The sequence below is a fragment of the Heptranchias perlo genome, chromosome 2 (assembly GCF_035084215.1).
Source record: "Heptranchias perlo isolate sHepPer1 chromosome 2, sHepPer1.hap1, whole genome shotgun sequence".
In the NCBI taxonomy this organism is placed as follows: domain Eukaryota; kingdom Metazoa; phylum Chordata; class Chondrichthyes; order Hexanchiformes; family Hexanchidae; genus Heptranchias; species Heptranchias perlo.
In genome coordinates, this window is record NC_090326.1 from 85795229 (window position 1) to 85817148 (window position 21920).

General features: G+C 41.2%; 1 protein-coding gene across 1 annotated transcript in view; it reads left to right on the forward strand.

The window, feature by feature from the left end:
- The window catches only part of dgkb (diacylglycerol kinase, beta), a 635142-nt gene that overhangs the window by 156439 nt on the left and 456783 nt on the right, over window positions 1-21920 (forward strand). The window contains exons 5-7 of the mRNA XM_067998463.1: window positions 4557-4718; window positions 18279-18328; window positions 21802-21876. Of these exons, the coding sequence (XP_067854564.1) occupies window positions 4557-4718; window positions 18279-18328; window positions 21802-21876 (287 nt within the window). The remainder of the gene's footprint in view (window positions 1-4556; window positions 4719-18278; window positions 18329-21801; window positions 21877-21920) is intronic.

Sequence of the window (21920 nt, forward strand, 5' to 3'; positions counted from 1 at the left end):
GTGTTGTGTGGCACTACCACTGTGCTAAATGGGATAGATTCAGAACAGATCTAGCAGCTCAAAACTGGGCATCCATGAGGCGCTGTGGGCCATCAGCAGCAGCAGATTTGTATTCTAGCACAATCTGTAACCTCATGGCCCGGCATATTCCTCACTCTACCATACCAGGCGTACATAAAAATGAGGTGCCAACCTGGTGAAGCTACAACACAGGACTACATGCATGCTAAACAGCGGAAACAACATGCGATATAGACAGAGCTAAGCAATTCCACAACCAACGGATCAGATCAAAGCTCTGCAGTCCTGCCACATCCAGTCGTGAATGGTGGTGGACAATGAAACAACTAATGGGAGGAGGAGGCACTGTAAACATCCCCATCGTCAATGATGGCGGAGTCCAGCACGTGAGTGAAAAAGACAAGGCTGCAACCATCTTCAGCCAGAAGTGCTGAGTAGATGATCCATTTCGGCCTCCTCCTGATATCCCCGCCATCACAGAAGCCAGTCTTCAGCCAATTCGATTCACTCCACATGATATAAAGAAACGGCTGAGTGCACTGGATACAGCAAAGGCTATGGGCCCCATCAGCATCCCGGCTGTAGTGCTGAAGACTTGTGCTCCAGAACTAGCTGCTCCTCTAGCCAAACCGTTCCAGTACAGCTACAACACTGGCATCTACCGACAATGTGGAAAGTTGCCCAGGTACATCCTGTCCACAAAAAGCAGGACAAATGCAATCCGGCCAAATACCACCTCATCAGTCTACTCTCAATCATCAGCAAAGTGATGGAAGGTGTCGTTGACAGTGCTATCGAGCGGCACTTACTCACCAATAACCTGCTCACCGATGCTCAGTTTGGGTTCTGCCAGGACCACTTGGCACCAGACCTCATTACAGCCTTGGTCCAAACATGGACAAAAGAGCTGAATTCCAGAGGTGAGGTGAGAGTGACTGCCCTTGACATCAAGGCAGCATTTCACCGAGTGTGGCACTAAGGAGCCCTAGTAAAATTGAAGTCAATGGGATCAGGGGGAAAACTCTCTCCAGTCGTTGGAGTCATATCTAGCCCAAAGGCAGATGGTAGTGGTTGTTGGAGGCCAATCATCAGCCCCAGGACATTGCTGCAGGAGTTCCTCAATGCAGTGTCCTAGGCTCAACCATCTTCAGCTGCTTCATCAATGACTTTCCCTCCATCATAAGGTCAGAAATGGGGATTTTCGCTGATGATTGAATAGTGTTCAGTTCCATTCGCAATCCCTCAGATAATGAATCAGTCCGTGCCCGCATGCAGCAAGACCTGGACAACATCCAGGCTTGGGCTGATAAGTGGCAAGTAACATTCGTGCCAGACAAGTGCCAGGCAATGACCATCTCCAACAAGAGAGAATCTAACCATCTCCCCTTGACATTCAATGGCATTACCATCGCCGAATCCCCCACCATCAACATCCTGGGGGTCAACATTGACCAGAAACTTAACTGGACCAGCCACATAAATACTGTGGCTGCAAGAGCAGGTCAGAAGCTGGGTATTCTGTGGTGAGTGACTCATCTCCTGACTCCCCAAAGCTTTTCCACCATCTACAAGGCACAAGTCAGGAGTGTGATGGAATACTCTCCACTTGCCTGGATGAGTGCAGCTCCAACAACACTCAAGAAGCTTGACACCATCCAGGACAAAGCAGCCCGCTTGATTGGCATCCCATCCACCACCCTAAACATTCACTCCCTCCACCACCGGCGACCAGTGACTGCAGTGTGTACCATCCACAGGATGCACTGCAGCAACTCGCCAAGGCTTCTTCGACAGCACCTCTCAAACCCACGACCTCTACCATCTAGAATGACAAGGGCAGCAGGCACATGGGAACAACACCACCTGCACGTTCCCCTCCAAGTCACACACCATCCCGACTTGGAAATATATCGCCGTTCCTTCCTCGTCGCTGGGTCAAAATCCTGGAACTCCCTTCCTAACAGCACTGTGGGAGAACCTTCACCACACAGATTGCAGCGGTTCAAGAAGGCAGCTCACCACCACCTTCTCAAGGGCAATTAGGGATGGGCAATAAATGCTGGCCTCGCCAGCGACGCCCACGTCCCATGAACGAATAAAAAAATCGATGAGTGACATAGACTACTACGAGATGCTGGGGAAAGGGTGGGTCGTGGCTTCAGTGGGATCTTCCTCATGGACACCTATAGAATCAAAGGAAAAACTTATTTCACAATGCAGCCATTAAAACAATACTACAAATGGAGTTTACATGGCAAGATATTATAACATAGAAATCCCAAGCGGGAGGATGATTTGTGCTTTCCTATCTAGAAGTGCATTGATCCCGGTTCAATTTCTAGAATGTGTCATTTTAATATTAAAGGTGAGCTCTTGGTGTAATGAATGCCACTGATTGGGAACTCATCATTTGGGTGGGGACAGGAACTAGTGTATTGCTACATAATGTAAAGGCCTCCAATGGATTAAAGAGGACACCATGTCCAAAATGTTTTGGAAGAAGATCTAGAAGCATTTTTTTTACTTTAGAGGAGAAACAATAGATTTAAGAGTTCCTAAATCACACACTGACACGAAGAGGAAGCAGAATGATAAGAAGCACTCGGTACACGTGTACAAGTGTGTATACCCACACCCACACCTCCCCATCCCTATTCACACCCCCATCCCCATTCAACCCCCTATACACCCCCCACCCCCACACACATCCCCACACCCTCCCCCCCCCAAAACACCCCCTCCACACACACACACACACACACACACACACACACACAATGGGTTGTGAGTAAAATTATGGCAACGCTAAAGTCCTTCATTTGGATGTGACTTTGATGAGGTGGCAAGAACAGGAACTGATGTGAGCTGATGTGCATGGGGAGGTTATTGTAGATGGCATAGTTGGGATTGGAAGGGTAAACTTATAAGGTAAAGAAAAAAAGAACATAGTTTTATATCGCACCTTCCACATCCTTAGGACATTGGATAGATCCACAGAATTCCAAGTATAGAAGGCTTTTTAATCCATTGTGTCCACTCTTTTCTGGACCAATCCAAAACTACTTCCACTGCCCCTCTCTATAACCCTGAGGATAATTTTCACCTTCACTGCTTGGGTGGTAAACTGGCATAGTGAATTGTTCACCCCTTATAGAATACACCCAATTTCCATTTTCATTGATTTTAATGGAAATTAAAATTGGGCGTGTACTTTAACAGTCAGGCGATTTGCTCCGCCTGTTTACTGCCCAAGCGGTGAGGGTGAAGATTACACCCCCCTGCCCCCCCCCCCCCAAACCTTCCCCTGCTTTAGATGTTTATTCATTTTTGCCTTAAAATGCGCTGTTCTCTGCCTTAACTAATCTCTGTAACCAATCATTCCATGCTCTAACAACTCTCTGTAAATATATTTCTCCCACCCTCTCTCCTCACAACAAATTTTAAATTGATGACCTTCGTCACTGATTCCCGAACCAGAGGAAATAGTCTTTCCCTATTCACCCTATCGAAATCAAAATCATTCCTAATTTTAAAAAGCTTGACCTTCTCTTCACCAGTTGAAATAATCCTAGTATCCTATGCCTGACATCATCCTGGTCAATCTATGCAGTATGCTATGAATGGCTTTTAATGTCCTTTCTATGATGGAGTGCCCAAAACTGCACACTACTGTAACTGTGGCTTAACCATTCCCTGTGCAAATGTATTTTCTCTTTGTTCTTGTACTCCTGTAGTGTTCTTATTTATAAAACCCAAATGCTATTGTTCCTTTTTATGGCTTTATCACAGTAAAAATTGACTGTGGATTGATTGAGTCTGTGTAGACAAGTAAAATTGTGGGAAATGTTGGATGAAAAGATAGGAGCGCATCAACAAATTGTGGATGTGTCTGCATACAATTACACACACAGTGTAGAATGATGCCCCAGCTGTGTTTTATTGAGGACAGATTAACACCTTGAGCATGAATGGAGCTTTTCGCATGAAAAATAGTAAGGTTACATTTTCTGTGGAAATTGCACTGGAGTAATTTTAGAAATATTTTATTCAGTTTCAAATACCAGAGGTTCAAGAATTAAACCTGTCCACTGGTGAAGATTTAATAAAAAGAACTTAAATTGTTAGTGGACAGCTCATGAAACTGAACTGTTCAAATTTGGTTTGATGTAAAATTGAAAGCAATTGAAGAATCCAGGATAAATGCAGGTAAGAAGGGGACAGTGGGGAAACTGATTGAGTTGTGAAGAGACTATAAAAACAGATGCAAAAGATGCTACTCAATCAGTGTTCAGCTTACCGAATCTCAGCACTGCAGTAGCAAATTTGTTGTTGCAATCTTTTTTCATCTGCTTTAATTTTATAATAACCAAACATTTGAAATTTTTTTATTTCTACAACTGTTATTTTGAATAGAAAACCTGTGTAGACTTTAAAAGCTGCAAAAGAACTTCGTCCTCAATGAATTAGTGAAGAAAATGGCAAAACATGCATCCGCCAAAGTTATTTGATAAGTTGTGTTTCATTTTATTTTCTAGGACTTAAGAGCTCTGAAACAAAGAATGAGCTGCAGATGATTAAAGGAACCTCGTCTCCTTCTGTGACATCTTTTCTTGCCAGCAGCGACGTGGTTCAGCTGAAGGATATTGTTTGCTACCTGTCATTACTGGAAGGAGGACGACCTGAGGATAAGTTAGAATGTATGTAAATTACTAACTCTATCTACAGTAAAACTGTTGAAAGTTATAATATTGAGAAGACCAAAGCCATTGTCTTTGGGCCCCGCCATAAACTCTGTTCCCTAGCCACTGACTCCATCCCTCTCCCTGGCCACTGTATGACGTTGAACCAGACCGTTGGCAACCCTGATGTCCTATTTGACCCTGAGATGAGCTTCCAACCACATATCCACTCCATCAGCAAGACTGCCTACTTCCACCTTCGTAACATCACCTCTCTCCCCCCTTGCCTCAGCTCATCTGCTACTGAAACCCTCATCCATGCCTTTGTTACCCCTAGACTTGACTATTCCAATGCTCTCCTGGCTGGCCTCCCATCTTCCGCCTCTATAAACTTGAGCTCATCCAAAACTCTGCTGGCCATATCCTAACTTGCACCAAGTCCTGTGCTCCCAGTCCGGGAATGCCTCGATTTTAAAATTCTCATCCTTGTTTTCAAATCTTTCCATGGCCTCACTCCTCCCTATTTCAGTAACCTCCTCCAGCCCTACAACCCTCCGAGATCTCTGCGCTCCTCCAATTCTTGCCTCTTGCGCATCCCCAATTTTAATCACTCCACCATTGGCAACCGTGTCTTCAGCTGCCTAGACCCTAAAGCTCTGGAATTCCCTCCCTAACCCTCTCCGCCTCTCTACCCCTCTCTTCTCTTTTAAGATGCTCTTTAAAACCTACCTCTTTGATCAAGCTTTTGGTCACCTGTCCTAATATCTCTTTATGTGGCTCAGTGTCAAATTTGGTTTGATAATCGCTCCCGTGAAACGCCTTGGGATGTTTCACCACGTTAAAGGCACCATATAAATGCATGTTGTTATTTTTGTTTGTTTGCTTGTTGTTGTTGAATTCCCTTGGAGCTGCTCCTGCTCCACTGAAGTTACGGCGGCCAATAGGGAGACGGTCTAAGGACATTCCCGGTGATAGTGCTGTTTTAAATTGGCCATTGTTTCGCAATGATTAGCAACTTGACTATTGGAATGAACTTGAAACGCCATTGATGTTTGCATGCTGGGGAGTACAATAGCGGCATATTAAGGTTTTGCATTAAAGTATGTGAGAGCAAATATATTTAGAAACATGTTTTTCTCTCTGATTTTCTTCCTTTCCCTGCCCTCCTGAAATACTAATTCCTCATTGGGGTATGGTTCCACAGCACTCAGTTGCCCTCCGGTACCTCATCCAAGTGCCATTGACAATGTGACCGTCGACAGCGAGTATCGGCAGGCTGTTTGACCATCGCTGCCAAGCACAATCCTCTCTTTACCCAATGTCCATTTAATCTTCCAACAAGAGTCATTAGATATTGATCAGGAGCAGAAACCTTCGGCCAATTGTGGTGTCCCTATCACCCCAGCTGAAATCAGTTAACGTCATATAGACCGGAAATCAAACCTGGAATCTTCCTGGTCTGTATGGTTCAGTTACTCATTACTTTAACCAGATGAGCGTCTAATATTTAAAGAGGCAGCTTTACTCATCGGTATATTTTTTGAATGTGTGCTATGCAAGGTGTCTCACTTGGCAGCTGTGCACATCGTTAAGTTGTGATAGAGGGCACGTGATTTCTTGATATTTATAGTCAATGGGCGAGACTCCCTACTTGTAGTTTGTCTTTGGTTGGTCCTGAGTTGGCTATGCTTAATGCTAACACAGCATTTTGTAAATGGAGTACCTGTACCTGTGTATTCTGGTCTGTGGGTGGCTGCCATTTGCAGCACCTGTAAATATATAAGTTAAAGAATGAAAGAAAGAACAGTAGACAGAATTTAAGGGAACAGGTTATTGAAGGATTTTAACTTAAACTTGGTTTAAAGCAAACATGGCACTACAACTTTGTTTTTAAATTTTTGGAATATAGACTAAATTCGTGGGATTCTGTAACCATTTTGATATTCTGAAGATATTTAATATAAGGGGCGATTTTATGAATGCATGCGACCGTCTGCAGTCTCGGGTGTCAGTCACGTATGTCGGGAAGTTGTGGGCAGGGCTACCAATGATTTTCCATCTGTTAATTTTTATGAATTCCATCCATCAATTTTAATGGGCAGAAAATTGTGGGCAGGACAGAAAATTGTGGGCAGCACACCTGAAATTTCCCAATATGTGCGACCTGGGTCAAGGCTCCTCCCTAGTCGTGCGCATTGTAAAATGGACCGTATAAAGTAGTAAAAAAAATGACTCTGTTATTCTACTTGTTTATGCCTGCCCTGGTTGCACACATGAAAACTATGGGCGCTAAATTGGGTCGTGTAGCGCCTGTTGTTTGGGCGCTACGCGGCCTCTCTGACATCCAAGATGGCGTCTTGGATGCGCACGCACGTTTCCAGCGTGACATGCGCTGGATGCCATCTTGTTATAGGAGTTAGTGCAGGTGCAGATAACGAATGCTGGAATTATGTAAAGTAGGGAGAAAATGGCTTCAATCAGTGTGCAACGCTGATTTAAAGTGATAGACACCATTTTAGGTCTTAACGTTCAACTCAACGCACAGTCTTAACCCCGACCATCTGAATATGTTTTAGAGTGCTTGGAGGACCCCCCCCCCCCCGCCCCCCCCAACACCGGTGCTATTTAAAGGGACCATACAGGATTTACAGGTTAGTGGCTGGATTATTGCTTTTGGCTGCCGAGACATTTATGACTGTTTTTGGAGGCTTCCTACACTTGAAAACCAGGACGCGGAAACATAGCCTAACATTTAGAGCCAGGACGTGCAAGAGCGAAGTTAGGAAATGCTTCTACACACAAAAGGTGGGAGACATTTGGAACGCTCTTCTGCAGACGGCAGTCGATGCTAGCTCACTTGTGAAAGTTAAATCTGAGATTGATAGATTTCTGTGAATCAAGGGTATTAAGGGATATGGGGCTAAGGCGGGTAAATGGAGTTTGGTCACAGGTCCACCATGATCTCATTGAATGGTGGAACAGGCTCAAGGGGCTAAATGCCACTGTCACTTGCTGCCTCTTCATATGCGCTACCTTCTGCAAGAAAGCGGGACATGTGTCTGGGTGATATTCCTGTCATGGTTGAATAGCTGCGTGTGTGGCCTATGAGTTATGGGTGGGCGGCTTGAAACAGTGGTAATGTGTAAGGATGAGAAGAAACATCTGGTTGGAAGAGTTGAGTATTGATGGAAAGAGTTTATTGGTATGTGGGGGATGGGAGGTGTAGTGTGTGGTGCAGTTGGTAGGAGACGCCACTTGACAGTTGACCTCACTCACCTTGACCACTCATGTCAAAGCATTGAACTTCTTCCTGCACTGCATCCATGTTCATGATGTTGTGCACCCGGCATTTACTTCGCCCCCGCTGCCTCCCACTGCCTTTTGGATATATGTCTGGAGGGCCTCTTGCACCCCCACCCCTGCAGATATAGGATAGCCCTCCTTCTGTCCACCTCTTGCACAAAGGTCTCTAGTGCATCAGCAGAGAACCTTGGTGCATGCACTCTCGCAGGCCTGGTACCAACTCAGATCGGCAGATTGGTGAGATCTGGCGTGCAGATCGGAGGATGTGGGATTTAGTAGTGCGCAACCTTTATTCAATGTTTTAACACAACTCATCAGTGTGTAAACTTAGGGATGGGACCTGCATCTGTTCATTACGTGGGCGATGTCTGATCTCTGTTCAGACTCCGTGCAGACAGTAGACTGTTATTTTTAGCAAATAACAGGTACCAGCTACCTTTAAGAGATTTCTAAGAAACATCCTCCCTTTAAGAGATTGAGCCCCCCTGGTGGTGGAAAGTGCAAATTGCATTGATTCCACATGCAAGGCCTGGAATGGAAGGCTGATTGCAGGTAAGTCCTGGGGTGGGCTGAAACTTGTATCCTGCCTGCACAGGGGCCATTGGGCGTGGGATAATAGCACATCACACTACCTGCGCACAAAAATGGCTCCTATCCAATTTTTTCCCCCCATATGTGGATAAAGCATGTTTATTGAAAATAACTAGCAACACAAACTACCTCACTCTTATCTAGCCAGGAAAAGTTTATTTATCAAATTCCTAGTCTAAACAGGATTAATGTAATTATTTTGGCATTTTCTGCCATTGAGGCTACCATATTATTATTTCTTCCATGTCAATCTAAAGCAGCTTTGGGAGTGCATTGATCTGAAAGTGGTGGTACAATTTGGGAATCAGGATGGTGAGCTGACTCCCGAGTACTAAGATACTAAGAGGTGTGAGACCACATCTTTGCACAAACTGTAATATACCTGCAACCTATTGCAAAGCCAAGTTTCAAAAAGCTTTATTATGATTTTAATGATGGGAGACAGCCCATACTGCCACCTGCTCTATCAGAACAATACAAGTTAACCACCAGGGAAGTAGGAGTTTGTGCAAATGGCCAAGCAGCGTGGACATCTCTCTCCAGGTTGGGAAGAGTGTGGTGCACAATGAAATGCAGCTGGCAGTATAACTGAGGTCTGTAGGGTACGGATTACACTCTGGATACCATATGAGACTGGTATCTCTATAGTCTAATGACAGCCTGAAACTATTACATTTTTTTCCTGTTTTAAAAATAACAAGTGGTTATCATTTAATGAGTGCCTGAAATAAAAGCAAAAGCTGAAGGGCTGTTCAGGTTTAAATGGCCTCTGGTTATATAATGGAAGTCCTCAACAAAATAATGGAAGTCCTCAACAAAAGGCCATTTATGTTGTACTGATTGACAATTCAAATGGTACTTCTCACTAACTGGCATTGTTGTCAATCAGCACCTCAGACCTGAATGTCACCTCTTTTGATTTGGATATGCAGGAAGTAAAGTCAAAAATCTACCCCACTACATTTTAGAGATTGAATTTTGGTGTTTAAAAATGCAGTATTTATTCAGGCCAATATATATTTATTCGGGCCATAGAAACAATGTTAGGATTTTTTTTTTTGCCAATGTTGATTTGGCTAGTTGCTAGTAAAACCTCCCCTGCTGAATCTCCCCTCTCAGTGGCTTACTCTTCTCCCTCCGCATCTGCTGTCCATACCATGTGTTGTAACTGTCGTGTCCTGCTTGCCATCTGCTGTTTGTTTATACTTTAAAATAAACAAATTGTGGACCTGCGCTTATTAATGCCAGCAGGGAACTTACAAAAATAACCTGGGCATCTCTATTCGGTTTGCAGTCACAGATTTGAAACACTGAACATGCATGACACCATCAGATCTGGTTTAAGTATGACAATTAATGTACCTTTAATCTCCATAAGGATGCAAGACTTTTTAGCAAAGGTTATTTGGCCCAACAACTCAGTACCTTTTTTAATTGATTTCAACTCCACCTATCCACTTCTAGTGTATTCATCCAGACATGAGAGGGGAGAGCTAAGAGTTTTTTGTTGGAGTAAAGATCATGTACTGATTGTATCATTTATAACCACCTAGGGCTGTCCTTATAAATAATAATCAGTGTTTATAAAGATAAAGACAACATTTTGGTGACAGGGTTGAGTCAAGAACATTAATCAGAGGTTTTGTGGATAATTTAGAAATTGAAGAGGTATGAATTTGATTAGTTTCTGTGAATTGCACAGGCTTCACTTACCACAGGCTCATGTATCTCTGATATGAGTCAATGGGGGTGAAATTGGGCTTGGGCAGTAGCGCAAAAAGGGTGATGGCGAATCGGCCGCCAATTGCAAAGAAAAAACAGGCAGCGTATAATATGAGCTGCTGATTCACTATCATGTGTTTTGTGCTACTGCACTGTTTTTTTTATAAGGGCTGATTCCATGGTTGGACACTCCAGGCGTGGAACGGCATCGCAGGGAGCATGGGTCCGTAGCAACTGATTTTCTATCCATTTAAATGAATGGCTAGAAAATCAGTCACTGTAGTCCACAATTTCCTTATCAGTGCTGCATGCATGTGCTGTTCCATGCAGCAAGTGCCCAACAGTGGAATCACCCCTATAAAGACAAATATGATTAGACTTTCTCACCAAATCTCTTTGCAGAATTGCACCTAATTGTCTTTTGAACCCACTTGTACTGTCCACTTCAATAGGCCTCTCAGTAACTTGTTCACAGGTCTATTGTCCTTTGGGTAAAAAAGTTCTGCCTGATTTCCTTTATTTCTGCTAACTTATTAATTTTTTAATTTCTATACCCTGGTTTTCAAATCCTTCAATTTGCCTTGTTCAACTCTGTCAATTCTACTTCATAATCCTGATCTCGAATTGGCAAGGGCAGTGGTTTGCAGTTTTCCAGGATAATGGACAGAGTCATAGAATGTGATCCCCAAAACATTGGCAAAAATCCCAGCAAAATCGGGTGGGTTCTAAAATGGGTGGGCGATTACTCTCCCGTGCTCTCTTTCACTCTCCCTCTCTCTCAGCTTCATTAGCTTTCTGAAGTTCTGAACACACAATAAAAGCTACAACAAGTGTGTATTCTGTACATTATCATTTCTCTCTCTCCCGCACACATACATAATCTCTCTATTTATAAAAAGCAATATAAGTTTTACCTGAATAAAACGTCTAAAATTTATCTCCAAGCTTTCCTTCAAATAAATTTCAAAAATAACTGAGCAAAAGCTAAAGGAAAATATTCCATCAGTACAGCTGACTGAACTGTATTGATGCTTCCTTGGAAATTAGGTAGAGAGTGAATGCTCAGACTACACACTCCAAATTCAGCTTACAGGGTCATAGCTCTGGGCAAAAATATCAAATCCAACCTTGTGCTTTTGGGAGAGACTCGGACCTTCGAGTAACAACTATAACGATGACATTAAAAGGTACAAAACAATTAAGTGGGTAAATGTAATCATATTATTACAAAACATATACTTTTTAAATGTTTTATTTTATTTTGGACATTAGAAATTTCAGTTATGACGGATCAGAAATTTTCAAGTGACAAATTTTCAGAAAGCATTTTGAGCAATTCTGGGGGAAAGCCACCAGGTGGCCACATTGTGCAATTGCATGATGATTTCAGCTCACTGACGACATTAAGTAGGAAAATCCTATTGGAAACATGGTAAATGTCACAGGAAAAGAGTTACATAGGTACATTACTGATAGGACACAGATATGGACACACAAAAAATGGAAAATATCATAGGAAGGTGTTTACATACAATAGAAGATGTAACATGAGCTGATTTAAATTTTTTATATATATATATATATTTATATCTAATTATAAGAAGTCTTCTCAATCGGAGAAGCAATGTTCAGAATAGTAACTATGATTCTCAAAGTGTCTGTGCTGAAAATTCATTCCAGTACATTATGCCAATCATGCAGTTTCTAAAAGTCTGCCTGTTCCTATTAAAGAGACTGGAGTGCATTATTGTTGTATACAGATTGTCATATACACAAAATTCACCTATGATCATAATAACATTTGTGGAAAGCTGCCATGATATTGAATTAAGAGATGCACTTAGACAACAGCTGTCCAATATATGCATGTTCTTTTGTAAATGGCTGAGGTAGAACATGGTGAACAACTCTCGTTAATTGGGGAAGACTGACAATTCCCCCCCCCCACTCATTTGTTCCTCCCAAAGAACAGAGTTATGGAAAATGATCTAAAATGAGCTAAATTAACAATTTTTTAATAGATCATTGTCATCTAATTATTTTTATTTTACTTAGAGTTAAGTAAAAGGTATTTTTTTAATTGGGTCCTATTTTAGTTTTAATTAATTGGGTTCTATTTTAGTTTCTAGTACAGCATTGTAGTGTTATGGCTGTTTTTTTATGAACCTCTGACTTGAAAGCAGTTTTAGAACTCTGTCAGCCTCGTGTAATATTCATTCCATACTAAAGCCCGAGAATTGAGACCAACAGGCATAAATTCCTATTTGTTTCTAATGTTAGACATGCACACTGAAGTTGGAGAGTGCTGGACTCGAGGGATAGGTCGTATCATTTTCACGCACGGTAATGCTCTGAGAATAAATTCTGGAACAGTCTAATTTCTACGGCTATCCCAATTCTCAAGACAGCTATTGGATGATTAAATAAAATGGTTCTCTAGACGCACAGATCAGGGAAGAAAGGTTGAAGACCTGGACTGCAGAATGTCTGCCCCTTTAAAGTTGCTCTGCCATTTCTGGGGAATTCCAATTAGTATGATTTGGGTGAGATTTTTCTGGTGCATTTTACACAGAAACAGCAGCTATGCTGTGTCATTACTTGCATGAGCACCATTTTAATGTGCTTCCACAGAAGGAAAGTGACCTTTTCCATTCATGCTACACTCCCAAAGAGAACAGTGAGGGAAAGCAGAGGGAGAGCTTCCCCTACTGCATCTATAGTATTTTCCACCACAACCATCTGCAGTCAAGGTTTGTATGTTAGTTCTAATGTTTCCAAATTGTATAAGTAGGTATCTATTTCTCTTCACTTATATATTGAATATATTCAGTATTATATTTCTGAAATACAAATTAGTTGGTAACCTGCTTCTATTCTGAAAAGCAAATAGGAAACTTAGTCCTCAAAAGGTATATGTGAGAATGACTTTTTAAATAAGAAGCATTTAGTCAAAATGTCATATTTGGATTTTATTTCTAATTTTGTCTTCTTTCCCCTCTTTGGAAATCAGAGTATGTTGGGGTATGGGTCCACACATGCATTTCCAGCAGGCATTCAATTTTCTTGTGGTTTTTCTAGCCTCACATACATAAATTACAGCACAGAAACAAGCCATTTATTTCAACCAGTCCATTTCATGTGTCAAACTATTTGCTTGCTTGGAGAGTAATCACATTTACCCACCCTGTTTCCACATCCCCTCAACCTCTTTTCCTTCATCTACTTATCCGATCTAATCTTAGATGTTGACATAGTTTCTGCCTCAACCACAAACTCTGGAAATGAATTCCAGAGCCTCACAACTCTCTGTGTGAAGAAGTTTCTCCTACCCTCTGTTCTAAATCTTCTGCATTTAATCGCGTGGCCTCTCGTTCTTGATGCCTCAATTATTGGAAACAGTCTGCTTATATTTACTCTGTCCCATCCTTTCATAATTTTAAACACTTCTCTCATATATCCCTGTAATCTACTTTGCTATAATGGAAAAAAAAACAATTTTTCAAGCCTTTCCTCATATTTATATTTCCTCATACCAGGCAGCAACCTAGTCCATCTGTGTTGTACCTTCTTTAAAGCCTCAATATCCTTCCTATACTGTGGAGCCAAATACTACACACAGTACTCTAATTGAAGTCTTATTAAAGTTTTATATAGGCTCATCATTACCTCTTGGCAAAAAGTCAGCTTGAATATAAAACAGGAAATCACACTGATATTTTCACTAATATTAGTGAACAAACAACTTGATGTTGTTATTTCTGTTATCTCTGTTCACCTGATAGTTTATTGCATTGTGTATGTGAACTAGCATTCTGCATTGTGATTATAATATTGGTAAATGGTTGTGCATGTGCTCTTAAAATGTTGGGTAAGTGATAAATGTAGTTATTGTCACACATTGGGCTGGATTTTGCTGTGAAGATATTTTCGTGTAAACGGGACAGTAACTTCCGCCGACCGCACAAGCGCAGTTAAAGGCGGAAATCTGGAAGTTGTTGAACGAGATACACTGCTTGTCCATCAGCTCCGCAAAAATGACATCACGCCGGCTGGCTCCCCGTTCAAATGAATGGAACAGCATGAAGTTCCTGCACTGATGCCGTACATACGAATTAATCTCGCCTTGTCTATTCTGATGTAAGTATCCTTTTAACGGAGTGGTAAGTCTTAATGACTGCCAGACATTCTCTAGCACTGAAAATTAACTTTAACAAATGAGGAATCTCATTCCTTCAGATTTTTATTTTTTTTACTTTTTCTTTCTGTCTCTTTTATCGCTGACTCTTAATTCAATCTTTCTTACCCTCTCTTTATTTCACTTTCTGTACCTGATTTGACATTGAATTCACTATTCTAATTTACACTTCCGGTTACAGCCTCCGCATGGCTTATGCTTCAATCTGATTAGTTAAGAGGATACACAGTTGCCTGCCCTGTTCACATAGGTTCCAGATGCCCTGGAGAGGGCACTGTTTTTTTTGGCGCTCTAATTTAGTGGAAGTTGCCATGCAAAAGCTAATAGAAATTCTATGGGCAAGTGTCCCGCCATTCGTTCGTCGCTCACAGCAAAATAGTGTTCTGGTTTATTTGCATGGGAGGGGCCACTGAACATAATACTGATGGGTCAGTCTGACAACCACAACCAATTGATTATTATGGTCCTTGTCATTAAAAATAACGCAGTATGTTGGCTTTCAATAAAAATGTGTCACTGCTGCCAGTCTTTTGACAGTGCTCAGAATACTGCATTGTCTTCTATTTTTATGCAGCCACCTGTCAGGTGTTGTCTGCAGCTACAGTGAGAGAACGTGCAACGATGATTAATAGCTATTTTAGCAAAATGGTTGCCCTTTTTGTTGATGTATTGTTTTATCGGATACTGTAAGAGGCCAATGGAGGCCTTCAACTTGATAATCTAATGTTTTTCTGAAGGTAATAATGAATCAAGCACACTCCAACCACAAATTCAAAAGCATTACTTTCTTCACAATCCTGACAGCTCTCTTTATAACCTAGCACTGTGTTCTGAAACTGTCCAAATTACTTCTCTCTACTTATTAAACACAATTATATTTATATATTAACTTCTAATGCACATTTCTTAAACTAACCAATTTCTTTCTGAAAAGGTAATAAAAATACAAAGAATATTTACAACTAGTAAATACTATTTGTGTCTATCTTATCTATTTAAAAGCAGCTATTAATTTCACAGTTAATAATCCAAGCAGATATAAATTTGTAAAGTATTTCCTTGGTTTCACAGTTTTCCATTATCTCTAAATATTACTCATATTTGAATGTTGTTACAACTTTGGGAAATATAGGCCATAACCAGTGTAAGAATGAGATACAATAGCAATACTTTCAAGTGAAGATGATTGGATAACTACAGAGTGATAATGGTGCAAGAGAATGGTCAGCGGCAATAGGGGAATATTTATTTGGTGACCATACTTGTGATGGAACCTTAAAACCCCATCAGCATAGTTTAAATAACCTTCAATCCCTTCTCCTGCTGAATATAAGTGGGCCAGCCTCTCTCGCAAATTGGACATTTACCATTAATTGTTTACCATCTGATGTTAATGTGGTTGTGGCTTCAATAGGCAAATAAGACTTCTTTTAAAAGAACACTTTATTAATTGGGTGATAATGAATGAAAAGAATATGTATATATCAGATTTGAAATTTAAATATTTTTACACATTGGGGTTTATTATTACCATCAAATTCTACAACAAATTATTTGTAATATACTTCAAAGTAAATTTTTAAAAATAAATACACCTTTCATAATAATGAGGGGCATAGATAAGGTAGATAGTCAAAATCTTTTCCCAAAGGTAGGGGAGTCTATAACGAGGGGGCATAGATTTAAGGTGAGAGGGGAGAGGTCCAAAGGGGCAACTTTTTCAGTCAAAGGGTGGTGAGTGTCTGGAACGAGCTGCCAGAGGCAGTAGTAGAGGCGGGTACAATTTTGTCTTTTAAAAAGCATTTGGACAGTTACATGGGTAAGATGGGTATAGAGGGATATGGGCCAAGTGCAGGAAATTGGGACTAGCTTAGTGGTATAAACTGGGCGAAATGGACATGTTGGGCCGAAGGGCCTGTTTCCATGTTGTAAACTTCTATGATTCTATATATTTAATTCAGAAGCTTCCATCAAAAATATATGAGATAAGTAATCCAGTAAAATCCTATTAATATGAAATAAATGCTTAATAGAAATGTGTTTTTTCTTGATTCCTATGAGTATAAAGAACTTTTTCAGTTGATTGCTTAGAATAAGAATATTCTGAATATCATAACTAGTTGCATGGAATAAGATGCAGCTGCATGTGAGCTTATTTCACTACTCACAGTTTCTCTTTTTATGGACTAGCATTAAGAATTACTATTCATAGAATTACATAGAGTTAACAGCACAGAAACAGGCCATTCAACCTATCCCAGTGTTTATGCTCCACACGAGCTTCCTCCCTCTCTCTTTACTTCATCTCACCCTATCAACATATCCTATTCCTTTCACTCTCATGTACTCATCCAGCTTCCCCTTAAATGCATTGATGCTATTCACCTCAACCACTTCAAGTGGTAGCGAATTCCACATTCTAACCACTCTCTGAGTAAAGAAGTTTCTCCTGAGTTCCTTATTGGATTTATTAATGACTATCTTGTATTTATGGCCCCTAGTTTTGGACTCCCCCACAAGTGGAAACATCTTCTCTACGTCTACCCTATCGAACCCCTTCATAATTTTAAAGATTTCTATCAGGTCACCACTCGGTCTTTTTTCCAGAGAAAAGAGCCCCAGCCTGTTCAGTCTTTCCTGATAGTTGTACCCTCTATTCGAGTTGAGAGTCATAGAGTTATACAGCACGGATAGAGGCCCTTCGGCCCATCGTGTCCGCGCCGGCCATCAGCCCTGTCTACTCTAATCCCATATTCCAGCATTTGGTCCGTAGCCTTGTATGCTATGGCATTTCAAGTGCTCATCCAAATGCTTCTTGAATGTTGTGAGGGTTCCTGCCTCCACAACCCTTTCAGGCAGTGAGTTCCAGACTCCAACCACCCTCTGGGTGAAAAAGTTCTTTCTCAAATCCCCTCTAAACCTCCCGCCTTTTACCTTGAATCTATGTCCCCTTGTTATAGTACCCTCAACGAAGGGAAAAAGCTCCTTAGTATCCATCCTATCTGTGCCCCTCATAATTTTGTACACCTCAATCATGTCCCCCCTCAGCCTCCTCTGCTCCAAGGAAAACAAACCCAATCTTCCCAGTCTCTCTTCATAGCTGAAGCGCTCCAGCCCTGGTAACATCCTGGTGAATCTCCTCTGCACCCTCTCCAAAGCGATCACATCCTTCCTGTAGTGTGGCGACCAGAACTGCACACAGTACTCCAGCTGTGGCCTAACCAGTGTTTTATACAGCTCCATCATAACCTCCTTGCTCTTATATTCTATGCCTCGGCTAATAAAGGCAAGTATCCCATATGCCTTCTTTACCACCTTATCTACCTGTTCCGCCGCCTTCAGGGATCTGTGAACTTGCACACCAAGATCCCTCTGACCCTCTGTCTTGCCTAGGGTCCTCCCATTCATTGTGTATTCCCTTGCCTTGTTAGTCCCTCCAAAGTGCATCACCTCGCACTTTTCCGGGTTAAATTCCATTTGCCACTGTTCCGCCCATCTGACCAACCCATCTATATCGTCCTGCAGACTGAGGCTATCCTCCTCGCTATTTACCACCCTACCAATTTTTGTATCATCAGCGAACTTACTGATCATACCTTTTACATTCATATCCAAGTCATTAATGTAGACCACAAACAGCAAGGGACCCAGAGTGTCACCCATTCTTAGATGGAAACTAGCACTAACATTTCTGATAGGATTTTGTTGATAACACTGTCAGGAATGTTTTGCAGAGATGAATGACTTTTTATTTTCCTTTCTTTTAGTCATGTTCCGTCTTTATGACACTGATGGAAATGGGTCGCTAGATAGCTCGGTAAGATAACTAGAAACCTGTTGCTGAATAAAGTTTCATTCAAAGTATTTTGCTTTAGATATACAATTGAAGCCTGCTTTCCTGTTTCCATTTTTGTGTGACAAAAAAAATTGTTAATGATTCATTTGAAGTTTTTCTTTGCTAAAAACAAAAAGTGTGTTTCACCACTGCTTATGCATTGCCACATGAATACACTGAATTAGAGCAGGTGTGCCATCACTTAGAGTCCTGAGCTTCATCTGTTATTAAATGGTCATTGTGACACAGTGGGTTAAAACTGTGCATTCACTTGTGGATTCAAACTCCTGTCTCAACCCATACTGATGAGATGAAGTTCTCAACAGTACAATCAATAGGGATTCAGCCCAATTCCTAGTGGGCATGAGTGACTAATTGGATGATTGGTGTGGGAAATGGGCATTGGTGTAATGGGGATGCTTTACTGAAGTTTGGGACAGTATAGCAAACTGTGCTTCTGGTTGAGCTTTACTTGAGCTTGGGTTCTTGTTGGTGACAGCAGACACCTGACATCCTTTACAATATGTAAGAGTTAATACAGAAATGCCCAACATTTTCCAGGACAAAAGTGAAAAAGTTTACTCTCTACTCATCCAATTTCTTTTTTAAAAAATGTAATTGATTTCCACCATTTGTCTGTAAGGAGCAGAAAAATAGTAACAACGCATTTAAATAAGCAAGTTGCATAACTTTGAGGTTAAAGTGAAACCAAAATTTTATTGTCGTAATTTCCCCCGATAAAGAACTTCAGACTGTAATAGTGGTAATGCATTGGACAGCAGATACCAATAACTCAAAAAACTACATATCTGCCAGTAATGAAAACCTACATATCAGCTAGTAACAGCAGTCCATCATACAGTCGTCCATTATGCATAACTTATGCTGTAGCTTTTTTTCAAAATGTACATTTTATCATATTGCTATGTAAATAATATTGATTCAGTGGTCATTATCTAGCACCTTCCCCTTTACTCAGACAACCTATTCTGTTATATGTACTGACAGCAACTTGTTTTCCATATTTAAACATAAAATTTCTAGACAGGCTTGGTATCTTCATTACTGTTAGGTCTCCTTAAAAAAAGAGAAAAGTAGTTCTAAAGATATGTCTAAAAATAATCTTTTTCAAAAATTTCAGGTAAAGAATTCAGATAAAATACATATGAATTTAATTACAAGTAAAGACTGCCAAGCAAATATTTTTCCACTTCCTTACTTTCAAGGTTATATATGTGTAAGGACAATAAAGTGTTGGCAGCTGACAACCCAGTATTTCAGTTGAGCAGTTCTGGTGATATCTTAATCTGACAGCACGGAGAATAGAGCTCTTCATGTACATAGTAGAAGCACAAGAGGGAATTGTGTCTTTTAGACGAGATATTGAACCAAAGCCTCATCTGCCTATTCAGGTGGATGTAAAAGATCCCATGCCACGATTTAAAGAAGAGCAGGGAGTTCTCCCAGTGTCCTGGCCAGCACCACTAAAACAGACTAACTGGTCATCTATCATATTTGCTGTTGATGTGACCTTGCTGTGTGCAAATTGACTGCTACGTTTGCCCACAAAACTGCAATGACTGCACTTCAAAGAGTAATTGGTTATGAAAGGTGCCATATTAATGCAAGTTCTTTTTATTTTACTGGATTATATTTAAAGGTTATCTCAGTCACACTGTGAAAAGGCTTCAGAAAGATTAAAAAGGGAGTGTTGGGGTAAAAAAAAAACATCCAAAGTGGAAATGAGAGAGACGTCTGATGTTTGATGCTGTAAAAGGCAATGTTCAGACTAAAGGGCTGCAGAGTACACTAGAGAAAGGTGAGGTGCTATGGTAAATTTTACAGTGCTCTGCCAGAGGCAGATTGTTTAGCACCTGACAAATAGCCCAACATTTCATGGTATTATAGATGGAACCCATATGGCCATTAGGGCTCCACACAACAACCTGAATGCATAGGGATAGAAAGGGCTACCCTTCACAAATCTTCAGGTGGGTTCAGACCACAGAATTGGGATGTTTTTGTTATCCAGCATGCAGCCATGATGCTTTAGTTCTGCAGGACTTCCCAGTGCCTGCATTAGTTGACAGTCTCAAGAAATGAATGGATGCCCTCTGGGAGCCTAGGACTATTCTTTGCAGCTATTGCTCATGAGTCCAATTAGAAACCCCACACAGTGGCAGAGCACAGATGCAATGAAGCGTACACCACCACCTGAGTTACGGGGCATGGGGTGGGGGAGGTCGGAGGCAGCGGGGGCACACCATAGGCATACTCCAGCAACGATTCCAATTGTTTGGATTGCACGGGCAGGGTGTAAATCTACAGTCCTGGCAAAGTTTCCAAAATCATCATCGTCTGCTGCATGCACAATTTTGTAATCCAATGAGGAATGTGTATACTCTTGTGAGGAGGCTCACAGGAAGAGGATGAGGATGAGAAAGAGAACAGCATCAACAGAGCTGATATCAGGCAGGGAGATTGGTGTGGAACTTTGTGACTGAAAACTGTTTATAGTAATGGACACCTCCTGCCACTGACCATCTTTCCTTTTCCAAAGTACTCCCACACATTGTCGCCCCAAGAACCTGTCACACATTCCTTCCACTCAAGTTGAACTGCCATCTCTGCCCCCTCTCCAAACTTATTACCTTGCCATGACCCTATCCAACAAACACTGTTCATGGAAAGGAGAAATAAAACATTATTTAGTGCTGTTTGAAGTACACATGTGCTGTAAGCACGACATCTGTGCTTCCCCTTGATGACCCTGTAAGGTGTGCTTGTCCTACTCCTCAGCCAAAGGCTGTGTTAAATGTTCCATGAGAGGGAGGAGCCACTGAGGTGAAAGGTTGGTGTTGGCTTATGCAACTCTGTTGAGGTGGTTATGGTCAAGACCTCTAGGTGCAGGGTCATGCAGTGTCCTTTCAACAGCCACAGCCACATCCGACAGGGCCAAACTCTTGAGATTCCGGACTGCTGTTCCTGAAGTTTGTTTCGACCTCGGAAAGAATAATTTGGGAGCCCGTAGGTGGACGAATTGGAGTGAGCACGGGAGAGGGAGTAGGAGTGCAAGTTCAGGATAGAATAGAGGTATTGGCAAACTAGTCACCAAATGTACATTTTGCTTCTATTAATATTAAATTATAGACTACATTTTTATTTAATTAATGAGCTGTTGTGGACATGATAAGTTTAATAAAGGTAAGACCATCTAGATGAAAGAGGAATGAAGGTGATAAGGGATCTGAAGCTGCTGGTGCTGGTGTAAACTGTTTACGTGACAGTGTCCTTTACAATAATTAATAGCAGCATTATATAGACACAAGACTATTCAAATGTTAATACAACCTGTTGAAGCATTTGTAAAAGGGTAAATGTATTCACTAGAAATAGATATTTAGCTTGAAATTATTCAATTTAATTTTTAAAAATGTTCTTTTCCTCTTCTCCAGGAACTTGACCAGATCATCAGTCAGATGATGCATGTTGCTGAATATCTTCAATGGGATGTGACAGAGCTCAAACCAGTATGTAATTTCACCTATCACTCACTTGGTGGTGCTATAAGAAC